This window comes from Lates calcarifer, linkage group LG21 (assembly GCF_001640805.2).
Source record: "Lates calcarifer isolate ASB-BC8 linkage group LG21, TLL_Latcal_v3, whole genome shotgun sequence".
In the NCBI taxonomy this organism is placed as follows: Eukaryota; Metazoa; Chordata; class Actinopteri; family Centropomidae; genus Lates; species Lates calcarifer.
In genome coordinates, this window is record NC_066853.1 from 3,917,356 (window position 1) to 3,942,439 (window position 25,084).

Consider the following 25,084-nt stretch of genomic DNA (forward strand, 5'->3'; position numbering starts at 1 on the left):
ACACCTGAGGAATGACAAGCAACATTATTGTGAGGCCCATGTGCAGCCTTCATCAGGGTCAGCACACAGCATGACTCAATCAGCTGACAGGAATTTTATGAGACTGCAAAAACACCAATAATTGAAAGTTGTGTAACTAAGGGGAACTTGTTAGTTTCTGTCTTACTCAGTTTACATTGCTGGTCCTTGAAATTGGCCTCTTTCCTGTTGGAAAGTTTATAGTCTTCCTCATGAAGTCACTGCTTTCCTGTAATTTAGTGTATGAACCTTCTGGCGTGTGTGTGTGTGCGTGTGTGGAAGGGGGAGTGATTAGCGGGTTACTTCCTTTACTTCCATCTGGACAAGCACAGCAGCAGGATAAAGGAAAACCTGTCAAATTACTGAGAACGGGAAAACAAAGTGAAAGAAAGAGCGAGTCGATCGACTCACAGCAACTGACTCCAATTTAACAAAGCTGTGTAGTTTTCCAAACAAGTTTTACAGCCTCCCATCAAGCCACGGCATGTACAAAATTGTACGAAGGAAGTGCAACCGACCTGTGACCGTCACCGTCAGACATGCATGACTATCTTCCTCAGTGGCATCAGCTGTCTCTGCTTTCTTCTTATTGGTAAGTAACACATTTTAGTTCATGTAAATTTGAAGCCATATTCAAATTCTCATCATATAAGATTACATTATGTCCGATCTGAGTAACTCGGCTTGCTAAGACACAATCATATGCCTCTAAATTTACTTTTGTTGAAGTAACAACACTGAGAGTAACTCAGTGTGCAAGGTTTTCTATAATAAGTTTCTTTTGTAATTTATTATTTTTATTTGATAAGTAAGTTTTTGTACAGTCTCACTCTAGTTGATTTTTTTTTGCAAATACATACAGTGGGAAGAACAGTCGTGTTCAAGCATGTTGTATTTTATCATTTGTTCGGCGCATGTGGAAATTAACGATTAAACAGAGCCTAATTCTGAACCAAACAAAGCAACAACAAAAACCCCAAAACATTTAATTGCAGGTCTGTTGAACAGTCTGTCAGATGCACCAAGTGATGCAATCTTGTGTCTGTGTGTGTGTGTGTGGTATATCCATAATGCTCTATTCACACTATCCTACTAACCTATATGACATGGAATAGCAGCGTAATTATCTTAATCAATCCAGTTTCATACTTTCTCACTGTCTGGTGTTGGTAATGTGTAAGGTGTATTAAAACATTAACAGTCAAAATTACAAAACAACAACAGAACATTACTACAGTATAACCTGTGTGTGTGTGTTCTTACAGTTCCGTGTTGCATTGCAGTGAGCTAAAAGGAGACTTCTGTTTTTTCAGGTCTCCGTGCTGAAGAATGCTCTCAGGGTGTTCTGGCAAAACGAGACACAATTTATGTGCCAGAGGGGGGCAGTCTATCCCTGTCCTGTGAGGTCCAGCACTGTGGAGACATCTGGACAGGGGACTGGATGTGGGAAAATTCAACAGACAAAAAGTCCGGCACCATTAAAAACTCTGACAGGCACCGTGTAACCAATGTGACAATCTCAGCAAATACAACCCGCCTTGAGTTGAATATCCAGAGAGTCATCCAATCAGATGAGGGTTCTTATGGATGTAGAGTTACATGGGGTAAAGGTGAAACTGATCAGGGACACCTAACAAATGTGAACATAACTGCAGGTATAAAGAATCGTATATGCTGACCTAATGCATATCTGTGAGCATTAGAATCCTGAGTCCTAATTACATTTGTATACATTCTTCTTCTTCCATACTGCAGCTGTCCCCTCTAAGAGGAATTTGTTGCACAGGATTTTCATCTGCAGTGGTGCTTTGCTTTGTTTTCCCATCATTCTGGGGTTAGCTCGTTGTCTGAGTTCAGGGGTCAAGCCCCAGCCACTTCCCAGGACACAGTCCACATATGTAGCTGTAGACAGAGACCAACCACACCCAACTCCACAGCCTCCACCCCGACGCCCAGTACCAAAGAAACGTAGTACTTCCTCTCAAAAAGGTATCTCTTATTCTCTTGTCCTCACTCTTTTGTACCACAAAGGTTACTGAAAGTGTTCTATTCATTGTATTCTCTCTTTTTTTCATTTTACAGTTCCACCCAAGTCCCAGGAGAAGACTGAGGTAGGTGAATGTCCACTTTCAAAACAATGCCTGTTGCAGGGCCCTCAACATTGTTTATTTCCCCTGGCAAAACTTGCATATGTCCTTCAGTTGGTGCATATGACCCTTTTTTCGTTAATAACTTTACAGGTGGTGTATGCAGACATTTCCAAAGATGCACTGAGGCAACAGAGTGCCACCAGAGAGCCACCTGCCCAGTCCACTGTGTACTCATCTGTCAAATTTTCCTAACTGCAGTCCAAGCAGGGTGGAGTTGAAGCGCTGTCTGTAGGGGATAGTGATATATATTACTTTTGATGGGATACTGCACAGTCCTTAACATGGTCTCTTGGACCCTCAGAGCTTCTCTCTTGCAAGACTGCATCCACTGATAAATATCTGATTATTTATCATTCTTGAGCTGAAGACATGTGTGTACTGTGAAAAATCATTAAAGCAAAGGACAAAATAAGATACAGAAGCAGTATTCTAGATTCTGCTGATAACACTGTGATGTGGAAGTAGAGGCTGTTTTAATTATGAAGAAGAGAGAAGTGCCAAAAATCTCTCATGTGCAGATAGCATATCAGACAGCAAGTGGAGAAGATAATGAGATATTGCAGCATACCAGCTGAAGCACCCTGAGGTGCTGCAGAAAGAAAAAGATGTGTGACGTGTTGTGCAGCAATTATACGGATGTTAACATTGTTTGTTTATTTGTTTTGAAATGTGACAACAGACAACATATAATGCAAATCCAATTTCTCTGATGTGTTCATGTACATAAAATATTAAAGTATGGGCAGAAATATCCCTGTACTGAGCTGTAATCTTGCATGTGTGGTGTGAGATTATAAAAAAGGAAAAAATGCGTAAATGACACAAAATACAACATTTTATTTCAGAATAAATTCTCAATGGCACGTTACATAACCAAATATACATATACATGTTTAGACATCTTTTAAATTAATATATTTCCTTTAATCATTTTACCTTATTAATTAGCATACTCTGCACTTACATTTTTACATGACATCAATGCAAAAGAAGAAGTTATCATTTAATAAATTAAGCATATTAACAGAGAAAAAGGCTGCAGGGCTTTTAGGCGATACCCGCTACAAACTAAAAGACATCTTCCCACTTCTGTCCAGAGGATTTCTGTTCCTGCTTCCTTTACACGAGGTAATCACTGGCCTTCACTACCTGAGACCAGTGTTAGTCATCACTTCTGCTTCTAGTCCAGTTATATCAAAAAGGTGCCTCTCAAAGAACTTCCTTGAGAACAGCTTCTTTGAGAGTTAAATGTCACCTAAATTACAAAGGTGTTTGTAATTTGGATGTACTGAGCCTTTAAACCTGGTGTGTTTTGATGTGACAGAACTTCACAACCTATCAAACTACCATCTCAGCAACAGGAATGGTTCTCTACACAGTAGGAGGACACAGACATTCTTTAAAAGACCTACTAGTTTGGTCACATAGGAGACACGTGTGTGTCTTTAAGCGTTTTCTTGATTAACACACTCCCACTTCATTCTGCTAACTCCAGTTTGTGCAGCTCCAGCCTAATGTTATGGTACAGTTGAAGACTAGAGTAGACTTATTGTCCTGTTGTGCTTGTAAGCAACTGGCTTTGCAATACGTCTAAAAGACTTTGTAATAACAACTAACAAAGCCTAAAATCAAAAGTACAAAAAAAGCTCCAAGTTCACATTCAAAGTGTTTTGCCAAAGATGGTTCAAAGGTTCAAGTCATCGTTATCAGCTCACATGCTGGGAAACCTTGGAGACCTTCCTGTTCATAAGTCCCACCAAACATAAACACAGATGCACTGAGCTAGCAAGCTTCAATGGGAGGTATCAGAAGGTGAAATGTTTTTCAATAAGTGCAACGTCTATTTTCAGCAAATGTGGGTGTTGATTGGCTACCCACAACTGTGCTGTAACCACAGGGAGAGAGAGAGACAGGGAGAGAGAGAGAGAGAGAGAGAGAGAGAGAGAGAGAGAGAGAGAGAGTGCATCAATGGTGAAAAGGACTTTTGATAGATTGTAAGGCGCAGCTTTGGCTAAAATAAGCTTGTGGCAAAATGTGTTGGCAGTGTCTCCTACTGTGTCCCATGTGATCTAATTTCCACTAACCAAGCACTTGAGTTAATTTGAAATAACCCTTACAGGTACAGAAATGATGTCATAGGTATTGACTGAATTTCAGCAATGTCGTGTTTACAGTGCAGTAGACACAATGCAGCAGCTAGCAAGGTTACAAAAGCTTTTTCTTTTCTTTTTAAATCAAAGATGTTCCCTGGAAAAGCATTTTTATACACAAAGAACAAGTTCAGATCCTAAAGTGGCAAATTGAGACTCCCAGCGTTGCCACCTCCAAGGCTTTGCTACTGTAAGTCGACAGTACAGTTCCTGTGCATGTGTGTTTCTGCTTACTTTTTTTTTTGTTTAGGTAAAATAGGAACTGATGCCATTAGGAACTGGTACCATTCAAGGGCAAAGGCAAAAGGAACATCTTGATGTCTGACAATTCCTCAAGACATTCTCTCCACTCAGCAGCTCACTAGATAAAGAGTAACAGTTCGGCCATAGTCTCATGTTACCACTTGTTTGGACCACTGTATCTCTCTATTAAACAAGACGCTTGCAAAGAAGCTGTGGCAGAGTCTAGCTCAGCCTATGCTCACAGTATTACAGCCATACCAGGACTTTCATATGACATGAACAATTGACAACTGAGGTTGCAGCAACTTGTAACATTGACTAATTTCTGTAGCTAAAGTTTGGTTAAAAAGAAATCCAACATGTCAGCTGTGTATCCTCCCTATACACTCACAGTATTGTCAGTTAGTTTATAGAGACTCTGTTGTAGTTGGTAATTGTCTTGTCAGATTATCCTTGGCTTTAGGGAAGTGGTTCTACAGTGATTATGTGGTTGTTGTGGTGATTCTTGTTTTTTCTTTTTTCTTTTCTTTTTTTTTTTTGCAGCTCCATCAGCCCGTGATGTCCCTTTGTTGTGCAAGACAGTTTTTCTTCCTGCTCCACAAAGCTACTCAGACTGAAAGAGAGAAGAGTGAACAGAGAGGCCTGTTAGAGGAGGACGTTCACTGAGAGCACAAATCTATCAATCTGGACCCATTATCCAGCACCAGCTCCACTGTTTCATGATCTGGAGATAATGAGATGTCCTTAAGATGGACAGAGAGCGCATCAGAAACACACCAGGGGGTCTTTCCCTTATTGTTCCTAGCATGTTCCACTAATTCTGTTAATTCAAATGTCAAGTTTCTTGGGTTTCTGGATTAAAAAGCTGATGCTATTCCAGCAGCTCTCGGTGACAGGAAACACTCTCGAGAATGCTATTTAATAAAAGATTCTAACCAGACTGAGTTCAACTTTAAGACTTACAGTTGTGGATGAGTGGCTCATTTTGTCAAAGCGGAACTTCAAGTTTGACCTCGGTGACGTCTTATTCTTCCCATCTATAAAAGGCAGAAGAAGGAAATGGACATACAAGGAAAGAAATGTCGATTAGAGATAACAAAAATCTGTCTTCTCTGACAGATCATTTTGTTAAAACCGCAAGATGTGTCTGTTTGTGTGTGTGTGTGTGTGTGTAAAACTGTGAGTTTACCTGTCGGACTGCGGCACATGATGACTGGGGTACCTGATCCCTGGCCATCGACACTGAGGGAAGGGCTAAAGGCAGAGGAGGAAGCTATAGAAGGGTGGCTAACCTGAGGGAAAAAGAGAGCAGAGGAAAGTACAGATTTACCACAGAGGAAGAGGTGGAGGAGGAAAAGAACTGAACAGACTCAGTGAATATTTTTGCTGGAGTCAACATTAACCTTCCTGGCAACAAGGTCAAAGTCACTGAATGTAGGCTGGTGGGGGTTGGAGGTGGAGTGGAAATGGTGCTTTGTATAGGCTGATATAGATTAAACCTTTTGGGCTGGTGTAAATTTTATGATGCAGATTCACTGTCACTTTTTTAAGCAATAGCTAGACAACTGGAAAATACACATTCACTTTTATGGATATACAGCAAGCAGCTGGTTAGCTTAGCTTAGCTTAATGACTGGAAACAGGGGAAACAGCTAGCCAGGTTCTGTCCAAAGGTTTTAAAAAAAGCCAAAAAATACCCCATTTACACATGTGGACAGGGCAAGACTTGCTGTTTCCCCCTGTTTCAAATCATAATGCTAAGCTAAGCTTAGCATCAGTTGCTGGTGATAGCTTCACATTTCAATCTTCTCATCTACAACTGACAAGAAAAGAAAAACCAAAATGCTGAAATACTCCCTCAAACCAAGCAAAATGTTATGAGGGCTCTTAAGAAAGAAAGAACGAATGATTCCTTTTTAAAATATAATAACTTTTAAAAAATATATTTATCAGATTTCCCTTCTGTTGATTGCTGGTGTATTTTACTGCTGCACCATGCAGCAAATCCCTACTTGTATTATTTTCTCTGGCCTTCAATAATAAGCCCGACAGTTTTAACAACACCCTTCATATGATCTGTGCTCACCGGTGCAAAGTTAAATGCTGAGAGTGGGAATGATATGACAGTGTTTCTCATGAATGATAAAACTACACTGACATGTGGTGTCATCTGACACACAGCGAGTGAGAGAAGCTATAATCATTATTATCAATGCGCTGACATTCAGCATTATCTATTGGACAGCTCTTGGTAATTACAGACTTTTCCATCTGCTGAAAGCTTTGACAACAACAACATCACACTCCTTTAAGAATGTGTTTCCAGTTTTGCTCTCTCCACTTGCAGCCAAACACTCATTTCCTCTCTTTTCCCTTCTAATGACAAGCTCACTACAGTGTAAACGACAGAGAGAGTGGGGCAGAAATGAACTCTTTTTCCTCTCATTAACTTCAGTCAAACAAACCGAGCGTTGCACTCACTGTCTCCAGTTCCTCCAGAGCTTCTGTTTCTCCTGTGGTGCTGCTGAAGCTGCTGGTGCTGGATGAAGAACGAGATATGTTGGGCCTGCCGCTGCAGCTGCTCTCCTTCAGCTTGATGAATGGCCTATGGAGGAAAACAGGGGGGAAGAGAAGCAGACGATCAGATCTCCTGTCAAAATCTGCCACAGGAGACATTGACTGGGGATGAAACATGGATCTCTGATGAATGAGATTTACTGGACATACATTGAACATTATTGTCTGTACTGAACTACAGATAGACCACAAAACAGTTCTACTCAGTTTGGCTTCAGCTTTCTCCCTTTACAGACAAAACATCCTTGGTCTCACCTCTCTTTGTTGGGGCAGATCTCAGGTGAGCTGGGATTTGATGATGTCTCTGACCTCACTTCTTGGGACAGCGGGCAGATCTCTGCAGGCTTTTGGTCGCTGCAGATAAAGGGAACACTTTAGTGAGTACAACATCGAGACTTTAGGGGCTCCAGCTACCTGTATGAAAACACAGACAACTTTGGCCTCTCTCCTGTAACACAATCATGATTCTGACCAGGAAAGATGTTTAAATAGTGAGACCAACCTGCGCGTGTGTTTGTCTGAAGGAGTTTCTGTGCTGGAGTGGAGACGAGGGAAGAGGCCTGATCGCCGTTTTACTGGGCTCTTCAGAGGAGACTTGGCTGACAACACGGGAGGCTGAAAATCATTAATTAAAGTAAGTTTTTTTTCTTTCTAGACTGACATACAGAATGTTGGAATAAAGATCATAATGTGATACAGGTTCCTTCCTCTCCTTCCACTGTTTTACTCACAGTGAAGGTGCTCTTTGTGCATTCGCTGGTGCTCTGTGGCAGCCCCCCTCCACTCAGGCTGGCTGGGACCCCACCTCCTACTCCGGGGCTCCTGTGGCGGTGAGACCCTACCATCGTCTCCATGGAGTGGCTCCTGACACGCATGGCTCTCTGAAGGAGAGAGAGTGGAAACAGAGAAAGAGTGGATGAGGGAAAGGAGGAGAAAAAGGCGTGCAGGGTGTGGGAAGTAAAATTTACTAAATTTTCTTACGAGTTAGAAATAGAATCATAGATGCTATTGCATAATACAACCACCAGAGGGCGTAGTTCTCCAAGAAAGAAGCTAAGCGAGCTGGAACAGAAGGATGAACATGTGTTTTGCTAATCTTCAGTATTTTACTGACTTTATATTCATTTAGCTCATGATGACAATAATCACAACATTTTTCCTGAGTCTGTAATAAATTTCACCAAACAAAATTTACATAAAAAACACAGTTATATAACATTCTAATATGTTTTGTCCTTTTAATTGAGCTGTCTTATTGTACTTAACTGTACAATGACAATAAAGCCTATTCTATTCTATTCTATTCTACTGCAGATACAGCATCAGGCTTATTTCTTTGAAAGCATAAACACAAAAAACATAATACAAAATAACTGTTTATTGATCATATGGCGATCCTGAATTTACAGTAATGCAGACAGGTAGTACACAATAACTGCCACGAGAACAATGAGAATGGCGCCCCCTGGCACTGACTGCAGAAAGTGCAAAGCAGCTGTCCACAATGCCTGAGAAGAGTAAGAAAGGCAAATTGTCACATCAGTCACACATTCATCTCTCACACCAAATGCACACTGTAATGGTACTATCGACATCTATACACCTTTAGCTGTAGACAGAAGAATGTGAATGGACATTGAGTGATGGGAACAAAGGAGTTAGACTGCAAATAAGAGAGAATTGAAGAAAAGACGGAAGATTCATGTTGAGAAAGGGACGGTTTGTCACACATATGTGATCACAGCAGTGTTTGCATTCACTTTCACCCACACAAATGCACACGCCTAAACGCCCACAGGCACTCTGAGTACAAGATCAAACTCTTTAAGTACAGACACAGAGAAAAAAGCTGCTGCAACACCGACACCAGTTTAGCACCTTAAATCATCTTGCAGACCTGTGACATTTATTTGACCTACAGTGAGAAAACTTCACACTCTTGTGATGGAACAATGGTGATTAAATGAATGTCACAGAGCTGAGAGAAGATTACACTTCATCACTTGTACTTTTGTCCAGGTTCATGTTCACCTTGAAGGACTCTAGCAGACCCCCATGTCCACCGTTCTCCAGCTTGTCCTCTTCTCCTGCTTGGCCCAGACCTAGCGTGGCCTGGCTCTGTCTGTGCAGCTCATCGTGGAGGTTGTCCAGTAGCGCAGCTCGCGTTCGCCCCTGGAAACAATTCACACACACAAAACCCACATAAGACGTCATCTTGAGATGGCAATTATGGTGATGATTATGGATGAAGCTGGACAGTAATTGAAGGCACGCTGAAGTGTTTTGAGTGTGGTCGGGGGAGTGTGTGTCACCTCTAGTTTGGCAAATTTGTCGGATTTGTAGCAGGCATTTTCAGCATTGATCAGCTTTGTCAGCAGGAAGTCTCGAAACTCAGGACCCTGGAGAGAGAGAGAGAGAGAGAGAGAGAGAGAGAGAGAGAGAGAGAGAGAGAGAGAGGAGAGAGAGAGAGAGAGAGAGAGAGAGAGAGAGAGAGAGAGAGAGAGAGAGAAGGGCAGTTAGATGATGAACCAGAGGAGTGGGGGGCTGTGATGAGGAAAAGAAAAGGTGACTTCGATCAGCACCATACAGATTACAGTTTTGCAACACACTGTGTCTGATCATGAGTATCAGCCTCACTGATTTAAATTCCCATCTGCCTTAAATCCTCTCTTTTTGTCCTAATATGCTGAAAATCATGTCTCAATAAGCTACTGAATCTTCTACTGAGTCTCAGATTTTTTTTTCCAAAAGCAATTTCTCTTGTGTGACAAAGATCTGAAATCATATAACTTACTCTGGATGACGTCAAAATGAAGAGTACATTTTTTTAATGTGCATTAAAATGGTAAACTCTTCTATTTGCTTTAGGTAGATAGATTTTAAATACCAAAAAGCAGTGGTAGAAATCTTATAACTTTGTCCTTTATAACTTTATTCGATCATTACTGATGCACCAATGCATAGGCAGAACTTCTCTCTCTTCTTCTTCTCTCTTTGGACTTCAAAATTAAAAGTTACGTGACAGGTCAAGTCGAGTCTGAAGACATCAGATTAATGACTTGAGTCTGACTTAAGGCACAGTGACATACTGAGACTCAGCCCTGTCCCTCACCTTCTTGAAGACTGCTGGGTTTGGGAGAGGGGGTCCAAAAGGAGGAACATCCTCCCTCGCTGTAACAGACACCTGTTCACATCAGATAAATAATTATTAGCGTTTAGTTCAGGAGGGGTTTCAGGTTTCAAGCTGGAGAGATAGAAGAAAGTCAGAGGGAAACTGGAGAAAATGGATAATTCATCATGAACTTTAACCAGTTATTCATATGTGGACTTTCATTTCCCCACACTGGTCTGGTTCGTACCTTGTATGTTGTGTGATCTGTACACGGGTTCTCAACCTGCACCAGCACATAAGCATGCAGGAAGTTGGAGGCGATCATGTCTGGAACAAACGGTGTGGCCTCTTCCTGGAAGACTGCAGCCACGATGTCATTTCCTATGTGCCTTTTCCTCTGAAGCTGAGGAGGCAGAGGAAAGAAAATTATTAGGTAGTCAAAGGTTTTGTTTTGTGGTTGTACAAGAACAAGCACAAGAGGTTGTTAAGACAAGAACACAATTGAACACAATTTGTGAGTCTTCCAAGACACATAAACCACAGATTGCAAGAAGGATTTATTCATTTTAAGTGGGATTTAAGCAGCTTTGCATCAAATAACTTGCAAACAAATTGATTTAACATTTAGCCAAGGCTACTTAAGAGCAATTAAGCATGACACATGGTCAATAACCACACCTCACCAGTTTAATATTGATATTTCTGAACCAAAGCATCTGTACTTGGCAGCTCAATTCATTGTACCTTCAGTGTAACAAAAATAAATCTAGTATCAAACTCTCGTACCTGCTGGATGTCTCCCTCAGTGAAGGGAAGCTTGGTTGACACATGGAACATAATCTCTCTCTGTCTAAAAACAGTGTAGACAGATTCAGATCCTGTCTGTCCATGGGACACATCCAGCCCACCACGGAACCTGTCACAACATCAAAACACATGTCATGTTCTCTGTATGGTCTCCAGCCTTCAGCAGTAAGGATAAATGTGATTTTATTTCATGTATTTTAAATGTCAGTTTCATTATATTTCGTCCTTAACAAGCTCCAATGCCCCCCAGAGGTGTTGTGTAGCTTGCTGTAATGTGTCAGCTACAATTTAAAGCCTCCCTAACAGTAACAGTAACAAGTGTAACACAATAGAAAAAGCCTGCAAGACAATAAATACAGTATACAAAGCTCTGATTACCTGACCGTGTGGCACTTTCTTTTCTAGGATCTGTTTCTTTCAGCAGTTTATCTCGATTACACACTGAGGCCCAAACAGCAGGACAAATTGCTCCAAAGTTACAGTAATTAAACCCTGCTGCACTGATGCAATGCGCTCTAATGGGATCCTTCTTCTCATCCTTGTGCACGCTTTTAATCTGGTCTCCATTTTGTTCTATCACTGACTCCTGCCTTCTTTTTTTTTCATTTTTATTGCACTTTACTCTGCTTCTTTTCTCCTTTTCAGTGAGGCTCTGCTCCTGCTCTTACCCTTTAAAGTCCTGAAGTTCAATATTGTCGCCCAGGATACTGAGAAACTCTTTGAAAGGTGGCGTCTCCTCATTGTTCCCAAACAACTCCTCCTCTGATGTCTGAGGGGAAGTGGCACGAAAATGTATAATATGTATACTATAATATTGTCATATGAACTGATGTACACTGACAAGGTCATTAAAATTACTCACCTGCCCAAACTTCTGGTAGATGACTCCAAATTTGAAGGTGTTGTTCACCTCATGTTCGTCATAAGCCACTATCAACTGGGATCCCTGTACATAAACAAAAACAATTATCTGTTACTTACTCACTACAGTTCTCATCTTTTTCAACTAGTTAAACTCTATCTGTTTGCTGTAGTAGTTAGGAAAACATGTTTTCCTCCTCTCCAAAATGTCTCCAGGGCAGGTTTATTAGGCCCTTGTTACGTAAGGCCAGCATGTGACAAACTGTCACGGCCCCCAAGCGAGGGCAGCGATCCTGTCGCTGCCTCTTGCTGACTGAGACGCAGATGGTTTTTTTTTCCTTCCCTGAGGCACAGACTGAAAGCATGCTCCATCACACTCCTCCACCAGGCTCACAGGAGGAGAAACAGATCCATCTTATCCATTTTAGAAAGTTGCCGCCGCTCTCTATCATCAGTCATTTTCAAATAATGTACTTATTGAACAGGGCAGATGTTAGAGAGGTAGGGGGCCGATGAGGGGTAAAATGTGATAAGTAGTGTGCTATTTATTCTGATTGAGAGTCGGGGTGGGGGGCTGAAAAGTTAATGAGGGTGTTGGTAGTGTGCAATTCTGGCAAAAATGTGAATTTCAGGAAGCTCTGCATCAGTAAAATGTTTGAAAAAAATGCCCCAGGCTTGGATGAAGGTCGTGATAGATATTTGTTAATACATCATTTGCACTTTTGACCCTAAAATGTCCCTTTGTCTCTTAACAGATGCAAACAGAGAGAGGAAAAGGTAACTCAGGTCATCTTGATTGCATAAATGTATAATTGGCTAGATGAGCTGACGTCTGACTGGTTACGATGAAGTCACAATGTGGAGGTTGATAAACTCACCCGAGGATACAGGACTGGGTTGAACTTCAGCCCTGTGGCATCATCACACAGAAGCTGAAAGAGAAAAAGAGACTCACTATATGTGACTGATATCATGAGGGGAATCACATCATATATACACTGGAAACTATCATAAGATTCAGAAAGGGAAAGGTATTTCATCCTTTGATTTCATGCACAAAAGCTTATTAGAAAGTTAAGATAATTTGCTATTTAAAATATATTTTCTTGTCCTCTAAAAATCATGATAAAACCTTTCTGTCCCTGAATAAATAATGCAGTTACATCAGGGTAAAAATCATCAAGTGCAAAATGGGACTCACAGGTGATAATTACTGTTGGAAGCAGGTACTTTTTAATCATTTAATATGGTAATATTTTGCTGTTTCTCTTTTGGCAATGAGCAATCAAAAGTATTGAAGAGTGATTGCATAAATCATTACCAGAATATTCACAGCTGTGTTTATTAGGAGACATGTTTCTCCCACCACTGGTAAGAGACTTGCAGTGGCAGACTTAACTGTATGATTTCATACAGTTTGATTTTAGTGGACTCTTTTGAAACCTCATGTACTTAGGTAAGTTGTATCTTACCTTGGCAATCTGAGGTACACTGGGCAGCTGGTTAATGCCAGCTAAAGAGATCCTGTCATGGACTGTTTTGATCCTTGACCTGCAAAAGGAATCAGAGGTTTGTTCCATCAAAGAAATTTCTTAACTTCTGGTAACACTTTAAACACACTTTAAATGCAATTCACTGACTGAGTGAAATGAAGGGAAAGCTATGATTAGTTTCACCAAGTCCCAATGGAAAAAAGAAAGAAAAAAGAAAAAAGCAACTGGTTATGGCCTGATTAATACCATGTGCCTTGGCAATATTACTATTATCACCATCACCTGGCTACAGTCCCTACTGCAGTGCCAACAATGGCTAGGCAAAAACATAGCATTACTTCATTGTTTTTGTCACCTGTTATTGAAAATGCCACCAACTGTGATAATGACAGGAAAGCTGTCCACTAGAGCACCACAAATCTGCTCAGAGTTAATCATGACAAAGAGCAGCACACAGAGCTGCAACAGACAGTTTTTACAGAGAGGTAGTATCTAGGGAAACCTGCGTTGTTATTATTTCTAACCATGTTTGCAATGTGGCTGCATGGATAGAAATATCTGTTGGTCTATCGGTTAGTGGGTCCACCACTTTAGTCCGGCTTGAAATATCACACCAACTTTACGATGGATTGCCACCAAATTTTGCGCAGACAGTCATGGTCCTTAGAGGATTAATCCTCCTGACTGCAGTGATCTGTTTTCCTTTTATGAATTTCATATTTGTGGCTTTGATTGGAATGCCAATCAACTGTCGAACTGGTATAGAATCTAATGAAAACGTTTGTTCCCATCATCTAGCACCACTGTCAGGTCAAAACTTCTGTCAAATACTTTAAACACCACAGGAGGAGAACATGTTTAATACTTTGTATGAAATAGGGTGAAAGTCAACATTAAAGATTTGGACACTGACACTGCTACTTCGTTTCTCTCACTGTACCTGAGCATGATGCGTAGGAACTCCTGTCCTTCAGCCTCCTCATGTTTCAGAGACATGATGAGGTTGCCTATGCTGCTGCCAGTGCAGTAGTAGTTCATGTGCTCCTGTAAGAATGAGTGTAAAAAAAACGGGCGTGAAAGAGTGATTCTAGGTCAAACACAATAACAGTCTTCCCGCACTTAACAGACAGTGAAGCTGACATTAACACACACACACTAACCTTGCCTAAAAAGTGTTTGCGGTAAGCACGGGCTGTGCTGTTACACTCCAGGCGGTAACTGTGCCCCCCACCAGGGCTCATGCCCTCTTCTCTTTCCTCTTCCTCACAGAAACTAGACTCAGAGGAGGAGGGGGTCCCTGCTGGAGCCTCCACATCTTCGATCCAGTAACCCCCAAACTGTGGCAGGATTACCTGGGGATATGGACCACCCTTCTCCAGGACCTTGGGCAGGAGGATCAAAGGAAAGTAGACAAAAGCCAAAATGTAATAAAACACAGTATAATAGCCCTGAGAAATCCAAAGTCCTTTTGAACTGCACACTCATAAAGCAAGATTGATAATCATGAGACAGAGGGCAATGATGACAAAAAATACAAAGAGATTTAAGGCTTTAAATGTTTCATCTGTTGTCAGAGATGCTCCTTGCAGATGGTTACACATGAGAAGGGTGTAAATGTGTGTTATGAGTGTATTGCAAGTGTGAAGTGACTCACATCTTCTATCCGTGGGTAGGGGATATAGTCATCCTGTAAAACAGAGGACACACACACCATTAAAAAGACTAATTTTAACAAAAGTGAACTTCACTCACTTTCACCACAATGATGCAGTTGCAAGCACAGCCACAAAAACAGGGAACAAAAGAGTAACACAACTTATTCTGCCAAATGGAGTCTCAGGCGATGATGCAACAGCCTGAAATGCAGAGTCATCAGCAGACATCAGTGAGGGCGGGTCACCCGTTGATGATGTCAGAACTGTTTTGATTCAGCAGCCCCCAGGGTTAAGAGCTGTTATGAGCCTGTAGCCTTTTGGCAATCTGCTAGCGTAGCACAGCTCCGGTGGATGACCTCTAAATACTGCTGAGGCCCATCCGCAGCACTGAGAGCACAGCGCTACGGACAGCCAGTCATTTATATTCTACAGCAGCAGGAGTCAGGATACTGGCAGGCTGGAGAGGATCAATTGACGGTTGGAGTTCATTCAGCTTATAATCAATCTGATCAGGAGGTTATTGATTTTGTACTTTAAGGGGCCTGAGAAAAATCTGAAAAGTGTTCACAGGGGTGTTCAGAACCCCACATAAGCAGACAGATGAGACACAGAGCAAATCAGGTGGCATGATGAAGCAGCAATGAAGGAAAACATGCAGAGAAATGGAGGGCATAATTAACACAAACTGATGAGATCCACAGATAAGATATGAACAAGTGGGTGTCTTGTCACACCTTCCATTTTTTGGTTTCTTCAGCTTTAGGGGCCTTATTAGTGTCCATACGCAGCATGAGGATGGAAAAGCACAAGGGTCAAAAAGCAAGTTCCATTTTTTCTTGTTTCTGCATTTAAAAAATCCTAGAATATGGCATTTTTGTTTTCAGATCTCATTGTCTCTGACAGCCGAATGAGTCATAGATGCTAATGCACTTTCCTACACACACACACACACACACACACACACACACACACACACACACACACAGGTAATACAGACACTTAGTCATCCTCTCTCTTTCTCTCTGAATCCAGCTTCCAGACATGTTCCTTTCCTCATTTGTCATTACTGTTTGTTGGGTTACAGCAGCACTGAGACACAGGCTGAGGCCTTTTTCAGTCTGCAGGGTTTTGTATATATATGCAGATATGAAAAGCCAATCTGGTAGACACAGAGTAAATTGGCCAATTACAGGGTACATGCCCAGTGGAACAGCTCATCTACATGACTGAGCATAGGAGTGAGGAAATAAACGCAGAACGCAATAAGCGCTGAACGTACAGACACACAGTGCCATCACTCCTAATGCCAGCAATCATACCAAGAATCAGACAGCATTCATTAGAAGCAAAGATAAATGCACACACACACACACACACACACACACACACACCTATCAGTCTTGTCTGTAGTGGTGTGTGTCTGAGTGCATATTGACAGAGCAGCTGTTACAGTCACAGGGGAGTCATTGTCCACAATACGAGACTGATCACAAAGATGCTCCTAAGAGGCTTCAATTTTCAGTCATGGACAGCGAGACAAAGATGAGGAGAGGAAGAAAGGAAAAGGAAGGAGGGAGAGGCAGAAGGGGTAAAGTTAGGAGAAGAGGAAGAATAAAAGAGGGGAGAAGAAAAGATGGGGATCAAAAAGTTGACCCTCATCAGCACCACCCAGATTACAGTATTGAAGCCCACTTTGAACACTGTGGAGTTATAGGTGGCAGAGCTCAAGACAGCAAGTCGATGCAAGCTGAGGCTCAGGAAAGATGGATGAGGTGCCCAGTTTCAGTGCGTGTGCGTGTGTGCGCGTGTATGTATGTGAGACTCTTTGATCACCAGGCTGTATTGACTGGCTGCCATCCACAAGTCACACTTTTCCAAATAACCACACTGAAGTCTTTAGTCACCCTGTAATTCTCCCTCACCTCAAGCTGCATTTTTCTAGTCGTCTCCTTATAGCCTTCTGTGTCAGTTAGGGGAAATCATGATTCAAAATTAAAGGGTAAGGCTGGTCCTGTATGTTAATCAGTTTCTCAATACCTTCCAACTTCCCCACAGTGGCTTGGGGCTGAGTGTGGGGCTGAAGATGTTAACCTTTAAAAGTGTGTCTCATATATACTTTCACTTGTTATTTCCTAAAACAGCAGGGCACTGGAGTTTTTCGCAAACATACTCAAAAATGGATGAATAGTGCATTTTGGGGGGACTATTTTCAGCAGTGGATGAACACACATTTGGTGCTCTAGTGAGTATTTAGAGCAGCAGAATGGTGTATGTGGGATTTTCTAAAAACAAACTTTACTTTTGTCCCTCTTTGTATCTTCCTTCGATTGCTGATTCCTTCTTTCATTTTCTGGGCCTTTCATTTCACACCTTCTTCCTCCTCCTCCCCTCTCTTTTTACATCCCCCTCTGTTCTGACACTACTCAAAGCATGTGCCCTTAGGGGCACATGGAGGGCACAAAGCGGTCACATACAGAGAGAGACAGACTTTGTTCAGAAGGAAAAAAAATCAATGTATTCCATACTGAGAAGGAGAAAATAGTTACACCAGCTACACTATCCTTCTCTGGCCCCAGCATGCCTATAAACCAATCAGAGCAACAGACTGAACCCAGCTGAACTACAATGATTGAATCATCAGTGTCTGTTTCATCTTTGTTAGATTTGGTTTTGGTCAGAGAAAAAGAGAAAGGACAGACAGACACCATCTCACAGTATGTACATGTTCTGCTCAGAGTGTAACAGTCTCCTGCACAAATATGCTGCTACACTGCAAATACACAATTACTGCTCAATAGTAGTATTTGTCAAAGAGCAGGAGAAGGAAGGAGGAAATAGACATGGTGAAATTAGGAAGAGGTACTGGGATTACAGTTGAGAAAGAGGCTGCATTCACAAAAGAGAAAAGTGTGTGGAAAGTATTAGAATTTCATACCTGCATCCTCTCCAGCATATCGAAGAACTCTGCAGACTGAAACAGAGACAGAAGAATGTTTAAAAACCTGTACAACAGGGTGTAATACTGCTACACTTTGACTTTTAGAGCATTAAAATCTTCTGACACCAAACACAAGTTTCAGTCAGTTCAACACCTCAGTCGTCACTGTTTAATTTACACCTTATACAAGTGTTTTGATGCTCAATATAAAAAGGTCTTACATCAGTAACACTGGTGACAGCAGCAGTTCTTGCTGAATGCGTGACCGTGTACAACTCTCCCCCGCAGTATAAACTTAGCTGTGTCAAGAGGGCAGGGCTGGGCAGAGGCTTCCCTAACAGGCGCTCACACCCTCATGCACACACACTGATAAGCAAGTACTTCCTCAGAAAGCAACATACACACCATAAACACACAGGCACATGCATTCTTGAATGCATTCACACATCCTCGTCCCCCAGGCTTCCACCTTGTCACATAAACAAGCTGTGAGGGTGATAATGGTCTGCACATGTTTCATGTCTTTGTGCTCCGATTCTGGCATACACACAGTGTAACGTGTAAATGCAATGTGAGCAGGGTAGTTTAGGGCTATAGAGGTCGTATGCGCACACATGCATGTGTTCACTCACACAAAGGAGATGTCAGTTCCTGTCAGCAAATTTAACTTCCATTAACAGTCTGGTTTAAAGGAAGAAATTCACTACAGCATTTTTAGTACAGAATCTAAAACAGCAGTGCTGCTTCCTCTTTGCTACTACACAATACACACGATATAACCAATGAAATGAAAATAAAACCCACTTTGACTAAAAAAAAAAAAACAATTGTGACCTACTTTAAATGATCCCATCAGCTAATACCACACACTAACTTGCACTATAACACTTATAAATGCACTGGTCTGGGTGCTGCATACTCAGGGAAATAAATGCCTTACCAATGAACTGCAGCTCTTTAACCTGGGAAGTCTGGAAAAATGTTTAACTGGTGTTTTATAGTCTTTTGAATGACTGTATTCTAGCAGTAAAAAACATTAGAATAAAAACTAATACATACTCTCTACACTGGTTACCTGCACTTACCTGAAAATCTATAAATCTTTCATCACCACTCCCACTGCCTACAAAACAACACACACACACTCACACAGGCGTTTATCAATACGTTAATATTAACCAGTAAAAGGTGTTGTAAGCTGATACAGTGCTGTGGCTGGACCTGCAGAGTCAACACCAAACTCCTACACTCACAATAAGCACAGCTGTCTATATCTGTTAGATAGCAGCAGTCAACATGTGCTGTCAGTCAGTTGCATAATTGGTACATGATGTGCTCACTGTAATGGTGACTGGAATCAAGGGAGGGCAACAAGTGTAAAGGAGACGTATTCCTAAAAAGCAGCTTTTGCAGCCTTAGCTTTTTTTCCTTCTCTGTGTGATGTATCATATAACACCCTCACAGACAGTTGACCACAACAGTTTAAAAGACACTGATGCAGCTGGTCCTGCCAGTGTCTGAGTGGGCTCCTGTACTGCTGACAGTGTGCTCAATCATCAACTACATCCCCTACAGTGACCAGACAACAGCAAGGACAAGGGACACCTATCTGCCTTTTCTGCTTCACTGTCAATTTAAACCCTGACATCCATTTGACACTTTTCTGTCCTTGCATTTTGTCTTTTCTAACCCAGTGTCTCATTCTGTTAATTTCTCCTCTCTTAACTCTATAATTTCTTCTTTCTTCTCTGTCCCATTTCTCTGTTTGATTTCCTCACCTTTTCTTTCTTTCTACTGCTTTCTATCTCTTTCCATTTTTTCTCTAAGTCTCCCCCAGCAACAACATCAGCATCCCTTATCTCCCATGGCAACCCGCTGGGGCTGCCACAGACCGCAGGCAGATTAGATCAGCTGCCTGTCTGACTGACACACTCAGCAACTGCGAGAATTCTCACATATTGATGTAAAGTCATGAACATATTCAGCTGCACGTTGACAGCAACGATCATGTCTTATCATTCTATTTTCAGGATTAGAGGAATATTACAGAATTAATTTTTATCAAAACACTATTTGAGATCAGATCAAAGAATTAAATGCAAAAGCTACATTCACTAGGTGGTCCTTCCTTTCTTTTTTTCATTCTTTCTTTTCTCCTCTGTTTACAGACCTATCAAGTTAAACAGACATGACATATGTACTTTGACTATCATAACAAGTAATATCCTTGTTCAAAATAACTGCACCTCTGCCAAAGTTTGCACTGTCCTAAAATGACTGCAGAATGATCCGCAGACTTGTCTCTCCATTCCACAACACAACTCCTTCACTAGGGTCAAGAAAAGAGTGGGTGGACGAGGGGATGGGCCTGACAGCCCTGGACTCTCAGCTATGAGATGTGGAGTAAAACACTCTTACAACTTCCTCATAGTGCAGCTCTGTGCCTGGAACACTGGATGATATCTGCACTGACACGTCTGTATTTGATACTTCCGTCAATACACTTTTTAGTTTGGTCCCTGGGTTATGAAATACTGTTGTGAAATGCTGTACATGTGGGAGTAAATCTGCTATAAATACAACATAAAACTGTACAAGAGACGCAGTGTCTATACTGTAGGATATCAACTCAATCACAACACTGACTGTCTACAGTTATTTCACCTACGCTGACTGTCTTTTTTGAAAACTGCCAAACATCCTCTCCAAACTTTAAGTTGATACCCATGACAGATTCACTGTAAGTAGAGATATGCAGGTAGACTTAGATACCAAGAAAATCAAGTCAGAATGCAGACTTACCTTAACAACAGCAGCTAAAACATCTGAGCCTCTGTCTTCCTCTTACTCTCACCTCCCTTCTACATTTAGAGAAGGACTTCCCTCTCACTCGATTTTAATCTCTAATTTACCTTTAAATGCCTAAAGCTTAAACAGGAAAGTCAAGTCAGGCGGCAAACTGAAACGTATGTCAAACCAGAACAGGTCATTCCAGTCTGTCTACACACACACACACACACACACACACACACACACACACACACAATGCAGGTCAGCCGTGTGGGCCAAGAACTGTCTAACTGTCTTTGTTTTGCTGTCTCAGCAGCAGTGTCTTTGAAGGCTGACTGTTAACATTAAACACAATGTGAGTCACCACAAAATATAAAACCACAGAATGAAATGCCAGAATAAGGCTTTGCATAAATACATGGACCCCCCCCCCCCCACACACACACACACACGCGTGCACGCTGCATTATCTGTAATCAAAATGGAATTCCCAAACTATGACAATCTTTCCTCAAGAACAGTTATTGTATTCCCCAACCCTCACTTAACCCTGTCTACTACTGTGCAGTGGGAATATTGAAACATAAACAGAAGTAGCAATACAATGGTATAGAGCTCTCTTACAAGTAAAAGTCATGCATTCAAAATTTTAGTAAAAGTACATAATAGCATCAAATATATATTTCAGGTTTTTTATTTGTTGATTATATTTTATATCATTATTATTATTATAAAATACTATACTTGCCTCTAAAGTGAAGGGTCATGAACATATAAAGTAGAGGAAAACAGTAATACGCAAGCAAAGTACATCAAAATGATTACTACTTTCCTCCACTGCTACTGTATATGTTTACACAGCACTGTTACTTGACCTCAAACCTTTAATGCCTGTCCTTACCACTGAAAGTCTTAAAGAGACAAAATCTACTCACTTTGTTTTCTTCATCTCTCGATTAATGTAAGGACATTCTGTCTGCATACATAGAGTCAAAAGCATACGTCAAACAGCTGCAGAACACAATGACCATCTGGGTGCCAGGTGTGCAAAACCTCTATTTTCATGCCAGTCTGGCCACTGTATTTTGAGGGGCAATGCCAATAATTACATTGTGTAGCAATGACATGTAGTCTGTACAATCAGGTGTGAGTACTTTTTAATTCATGAGCAATGCATTATCTAGCAACTACAATGCACAGCATAAGTTCAGATTGAAAATGGTGCCACATATTCCTGCCTTCTTCTTGCATTGCATGACCTTGCACATGGTTTAGGTTTGATCAGTGCTGCGTGTGTGTGGTGCATTACTTAAATGTTTCATTTTTAAACTGCAGAAGCATCTGGGATTTGTTCTACACATTTTGTTTCTCTCATACAAATTGAAGTCAAAGCTAAACAGTCTTGATGTGAACTGTGATTACAGGAAATTACAGGAAATGATAAATGTCATAACTGCTCTACTATTGAGACATTAATATCCATTCATTGAATGACCATTAGACCACTCTAGCACACAGCAACATTCTGGCTGATTGATAATTACCATAAATCAGCCACACACTGAGAAGGAAACTGATGTCTTCTATCTTTCTCATATCTTCCTATTTTCAGTAAACCAGCTCGCCTTGTGTTTTTTTTTTACCATAAGCAAACTTTATCCTTGTATTCCTCTCCTCCTTTCTGCTATATCTCCCTCTGTGTTGTCTTCAGCATATTCAGTAATTATGGCTTAGTTCAAGGTGACATACTACAGAAATGGGCCCCCTCTTGCAGGAGCCATCATCTATTTCCTGTATTATCACCCTGCTAATCTGCCTCCCTGCAAAATGTATCCTCTCTTTTATCATGCTGGAGGAAAAATGAAAAATTCCTCAGCTGTAGTGGAAGTGCAATGCTGTGTGAGCAATGAATGTCTGAAAACATCACACCTTATAGTCTGATATAAATAATAAAATGCTTTCTTTATATGTGCAGCATAATAATATGTCACTGCATGACTCAGGGAGACAACACCATAAAGATGATCCTCCACAGTCTGATGGATTTCAATTGAATAAATAATTAGCTTGGTTTTGCTCTGATATTTTTTCACATTTGCAGAGTCACAGCTTTCCTTTGAGGACACAGATTAAACTTGACAATTTGTGGTCAGGATACCATCAGCCTGGGAAGTGTAGTTGGTCATGAATCCTACATCACACACACATCACAGGATAATTCAATTGCACTTCCTTTTTCATAACACAACCTTTTATTGGTATAAGACAAATTCCAATCTAAAGACTCCAAATCACAGCAGAACTGGAAATAGAAGTAGTCTAATGTGGAGAAGTAAGAACAGCTGAGCTCAAGACCTTGAAGGCTGCAGTAGCCAAGATTAGTTCTCTAAATTCAAGAAAAGTTCATAAGGAAAGAAAAATAGAGAAACATAATGAGAAGAGACTTGTTTAAAGTAAAGTTATAAAGCTCCACAGAGCAGAGTCCAGTTCCTGCATGAGCTTTGCATCCTGAGCTCTTATTCCCCCTGCCAACAGAGCCCCTTGTTGAGAATGTTGAGAATCTTATTTTGACAGAGGCTAACCTAACTTGAATTCTGCCTTAATGGCAAAATAGTACAAAAGCATGCTTGGACACTGATTTGTATGTTTTTAACTAATCTAATACAATACATTTAAATAGATGTGTGTGTTTCAGCTCATTAAAAATGCAGGCTGTCTTATAATCTATATAAATGTTGTGAGATAAAGCATTGTCACCTGTAAAAGCTTACTTTGCTTTATACATAGTTACATAAAGTGTGTGTTATGACCTTTAAGTTATCATGACACTGCAGTTTGTCTCCTAACTGCTTTGCTCGCTGAAGTGATTTCTCAGTGATAATCAGAATCAATATATTTTGTAATAGACCTAAAGGTCTAAAGGGCAAAAAGTGTCAAAGAAAGTCAGTAAATCAATGTCTTTCTAGAAATGTGTGTGTGTGTGTGTGTGTGTGTGTGTGTGTGTGTGTGTGTGTGTGTGTGTGTGTTGACATGAATGACTCACTGTATGTGTGCAGAAAGACATTAATGCATGCCCTACCTTCATGCTGGGCGGTGCAGTGCGGGGTGGTGAGGGGGGACATTCTCCCAGAGGGACGTTGGAGATGTTCAGCAGCTCCTGTTTCCTGGAGAGAGAAGGACAAAATAAGGAATAAACAAGGTTGATTTATTGATGTTCCTGACCAACAAAATGTTCCAAATTTTATCAAAGGTCACCCTGTCCTCAAAGGCAGATGCACCATCCACCTCTTATTTAAGTGTGTGAACAAACAACAAAGTTATGCCACTTCATCATTTTCACCATAATATGGATAAAATAACTTCTCACCTGATGCTCAACCATGATCCAGCATGTGTGTTGGTTTAATTAGAGCGAACACCTTCTGCCTCTCTGTTGGTCTGAACTAATCTAAACCAACTCTCTATCCAGTTGTGCTTCTTACAGATGTTGCTTGACTGGTAAATCTCATTTTAATTCTTTACTTTCTGTATTTTTCTTCTTAAGCAAATGAGAGAAACAATGGCTACATTTTTTTTTTAAAATCAACAATAGCAATTCTTCTTAAGACACTATTTAACCAGCAAATGAATTTAACCTGCTAACAAGTTGTGAACAACCACCATTGTTGTCTGTAAAAAAAAAAAAAAAAAAAAAAAAAACACACACACACACACACACACACACAAAGGTTTCATTTCATATGGGACAGAAATTAGTAGCTCATAAGTGCTAAATTGTCAAGCCTAATATAGCTAGCTAGTGTAAGGCTAACTTCACAGTGAATTAAGTGGTTAACTGGACAGCTAGCTAACTGCTAACGGAGCATGGAATTACTAGTTGAAGTGCAAAATAAAAATGACTAATAAAATCTGAAAGAGGTCAACATATGTCGTTCAATTCTGGATTGTACCCTAAATATCTGCAGTGTTATGGCAACAGGATCACATATTATTTTAGCATCATTCTGTTTTCACACATCATGCAGCACTGAATGTGTGTTTTGTTTTTCACTGTTGGTGTCCAGTTCATATCCAGTAAGCCTATAATATAGTTTAAACCAAGAGCCACTAACTTATTAAAAAGTACAATTTTGTTTTACATTTTAATGTAGCTATAATTTAAGGTTATAAAGTGAGTCAGAGAGCCTGCTGGAAATATGCAATGAAATATCAAATGGCTCTCTGGAGTCCCAGGGGCTGTCAGGGAGACTTTAAGAGAAGTCCTTTGGGACTAGAAGCTTCTTCTCCTCT

General features: G+C 40.8%; 2 protein-coding genes across 8 annotated transcripts in view; one reads left to right on the forward strand and one right to left on the reverse strand.

The window, feature by feature from the left end:
- Positions 1 to 212: 212 nt before the first annotated feature.
- si:dkey-52l18.4 (uncharacterized protein LOC560708 homolog) lies at positions 213 to 2,927 on the forward strand. The gene is made up of 5 exons (XM_018698875.2): positions 213 to 610; positions 1,332 to 1,673; positions 1,774 to 2,007; positions 2,101 to 2,129; positions 2,259 to 2,927. Exons 1-5 carry the CDS (start codon positions 562 to 564, stop codon positions 2,358 to 2,360), a joined length of 756 nt encoding a protein of 251 aa, XP_018554391.1. The 5' UTR covers positions 213 to 561; the 3' UTR covers positions 2,361 to 2,927.
- A 54-nt stretch (positions 2,928 to 2,981) lies between these two features.
- rap1gap2a (RAP1 GTPase activating protein 2a) overlaps positions 2,982 to 25,084 on the reverse strand; it is a 75,177-nt gene continuing 53,074 nt past the window's right edge. For 3 of the 7 annotated variants that reach the window (XM_018698866.2, XM_018698870.2, XM_018698868.2), the window contains 22 exons: positions 23,874 to 23,958; positions 18,002 to 18,037; positions 15,801 to 15,833; positions 15,066 to 15,098; positions 14,572 to 14,793; positions 14,352 to 14,455; positions 13,391 to 13,469; positions 12,797 to 12,850; positions 11,920 to 12,003; positions 11,726 to 11,826; positions 11,037 to 11,166; positions 10,498 to 10,653; positions 10,251 to 10,322; positions 9,451 to 9,537; positions 9,170 to 9,310; positions 7,870 to 8,019; positions 7,641 to 7,753; positions 7,394 to 7,492; positions 7,043 to 7,166; positions 5,751 to 5,853; positions 5,525 to 5,598; positions 2,982 to 5,174 (listed from right to left, as the gene is read on the reverse strand). In XM_018698866.2, coding sequence (XP_018554382.2) covers positions 5,166 to 5,174; positions 5,525 to 5,598; positions 5,751 to 5,853; positions 7,043 to 7,166; positions 7,394 to 7,492; positions 7,641 to 7,753; positions 7,870 to 8,019; positions 9,170 to 9,310; positions 9,451 to 9,537; positions 10,251 to 10,322; positions 10,498 to 10,653; positions 11,037 to 11,166; positions 11,726 to 11,826; positions 11,920 to 12,003; positions 12,797 to 12,850; positions 13,391 to 13,469; positions 14,352 to 14,455; positions 14,572 to 14,793; positions 15,066 to 15,098; positions 15,801 to 15,833; positions 18,002 to 18,037; positions 23,874 to 23,958 — 2,089 coding nt within the window. In that variant the 3' untranslated portion in view covers positions 2,982 to 5,165. Of the gene's footprint in view, positions 5,175 to 5,524; positions 5,599 to 5,750; positions 5,854 to 7,042; positions 7,167 to 7,393; positions 7,493 to 7,640; positions 7,754 to 7,869; positions 8,020 to 9,169; positions 9,311 to 9,450; positions 9,538 to 10,250; positions 10,323 to 10,497; positions 10,654 to 11,036; positions 11,167 to 11,725; positions 11,827 to 11,919; positions 12,004 to 12,796; positions 12,851 to 13,390; positions 13,470 to 14,351; positions 14,456 to 14,571; positions 14,794 to 15,065; positions 15,099 to 15,800; positions 15,834 to 18,001; positions 18,038 to 18,225; positions 18,297 to 20,806; positions 20,928 to 23,873; positions 23,959 to 25,084 lie in introns of those variants that run through there. The other 4 variants (XM_018698867.2, XM_018698869.2, XM_018698872.2 and 1 more) reach the window with 3 other exon arrangements.

Coding starts and splice junctions, on each gene's coding strand:
- si:dkey-52l18.4 (XM_018698875.2), top strand. CDS start 562: ATGACTATCTTCCTCAGTGGCATCAGCTGTCTCTGCTTTCTTCTTATT. Junction 1,674..1,773: donor AAATGTGAACATAACTGCAG/GTATAAAGAATC, acceptor TCCATACTGCAG/CTGTCCCCTCTAAGAGGAAT. Junction 2,008..2,100: donor TAGTACTTCCTCTCAAAAAG/GTATCTCTTATT, acceptor TTCATTTTACAG/TTCCACCCAAGTCCCAGGAG.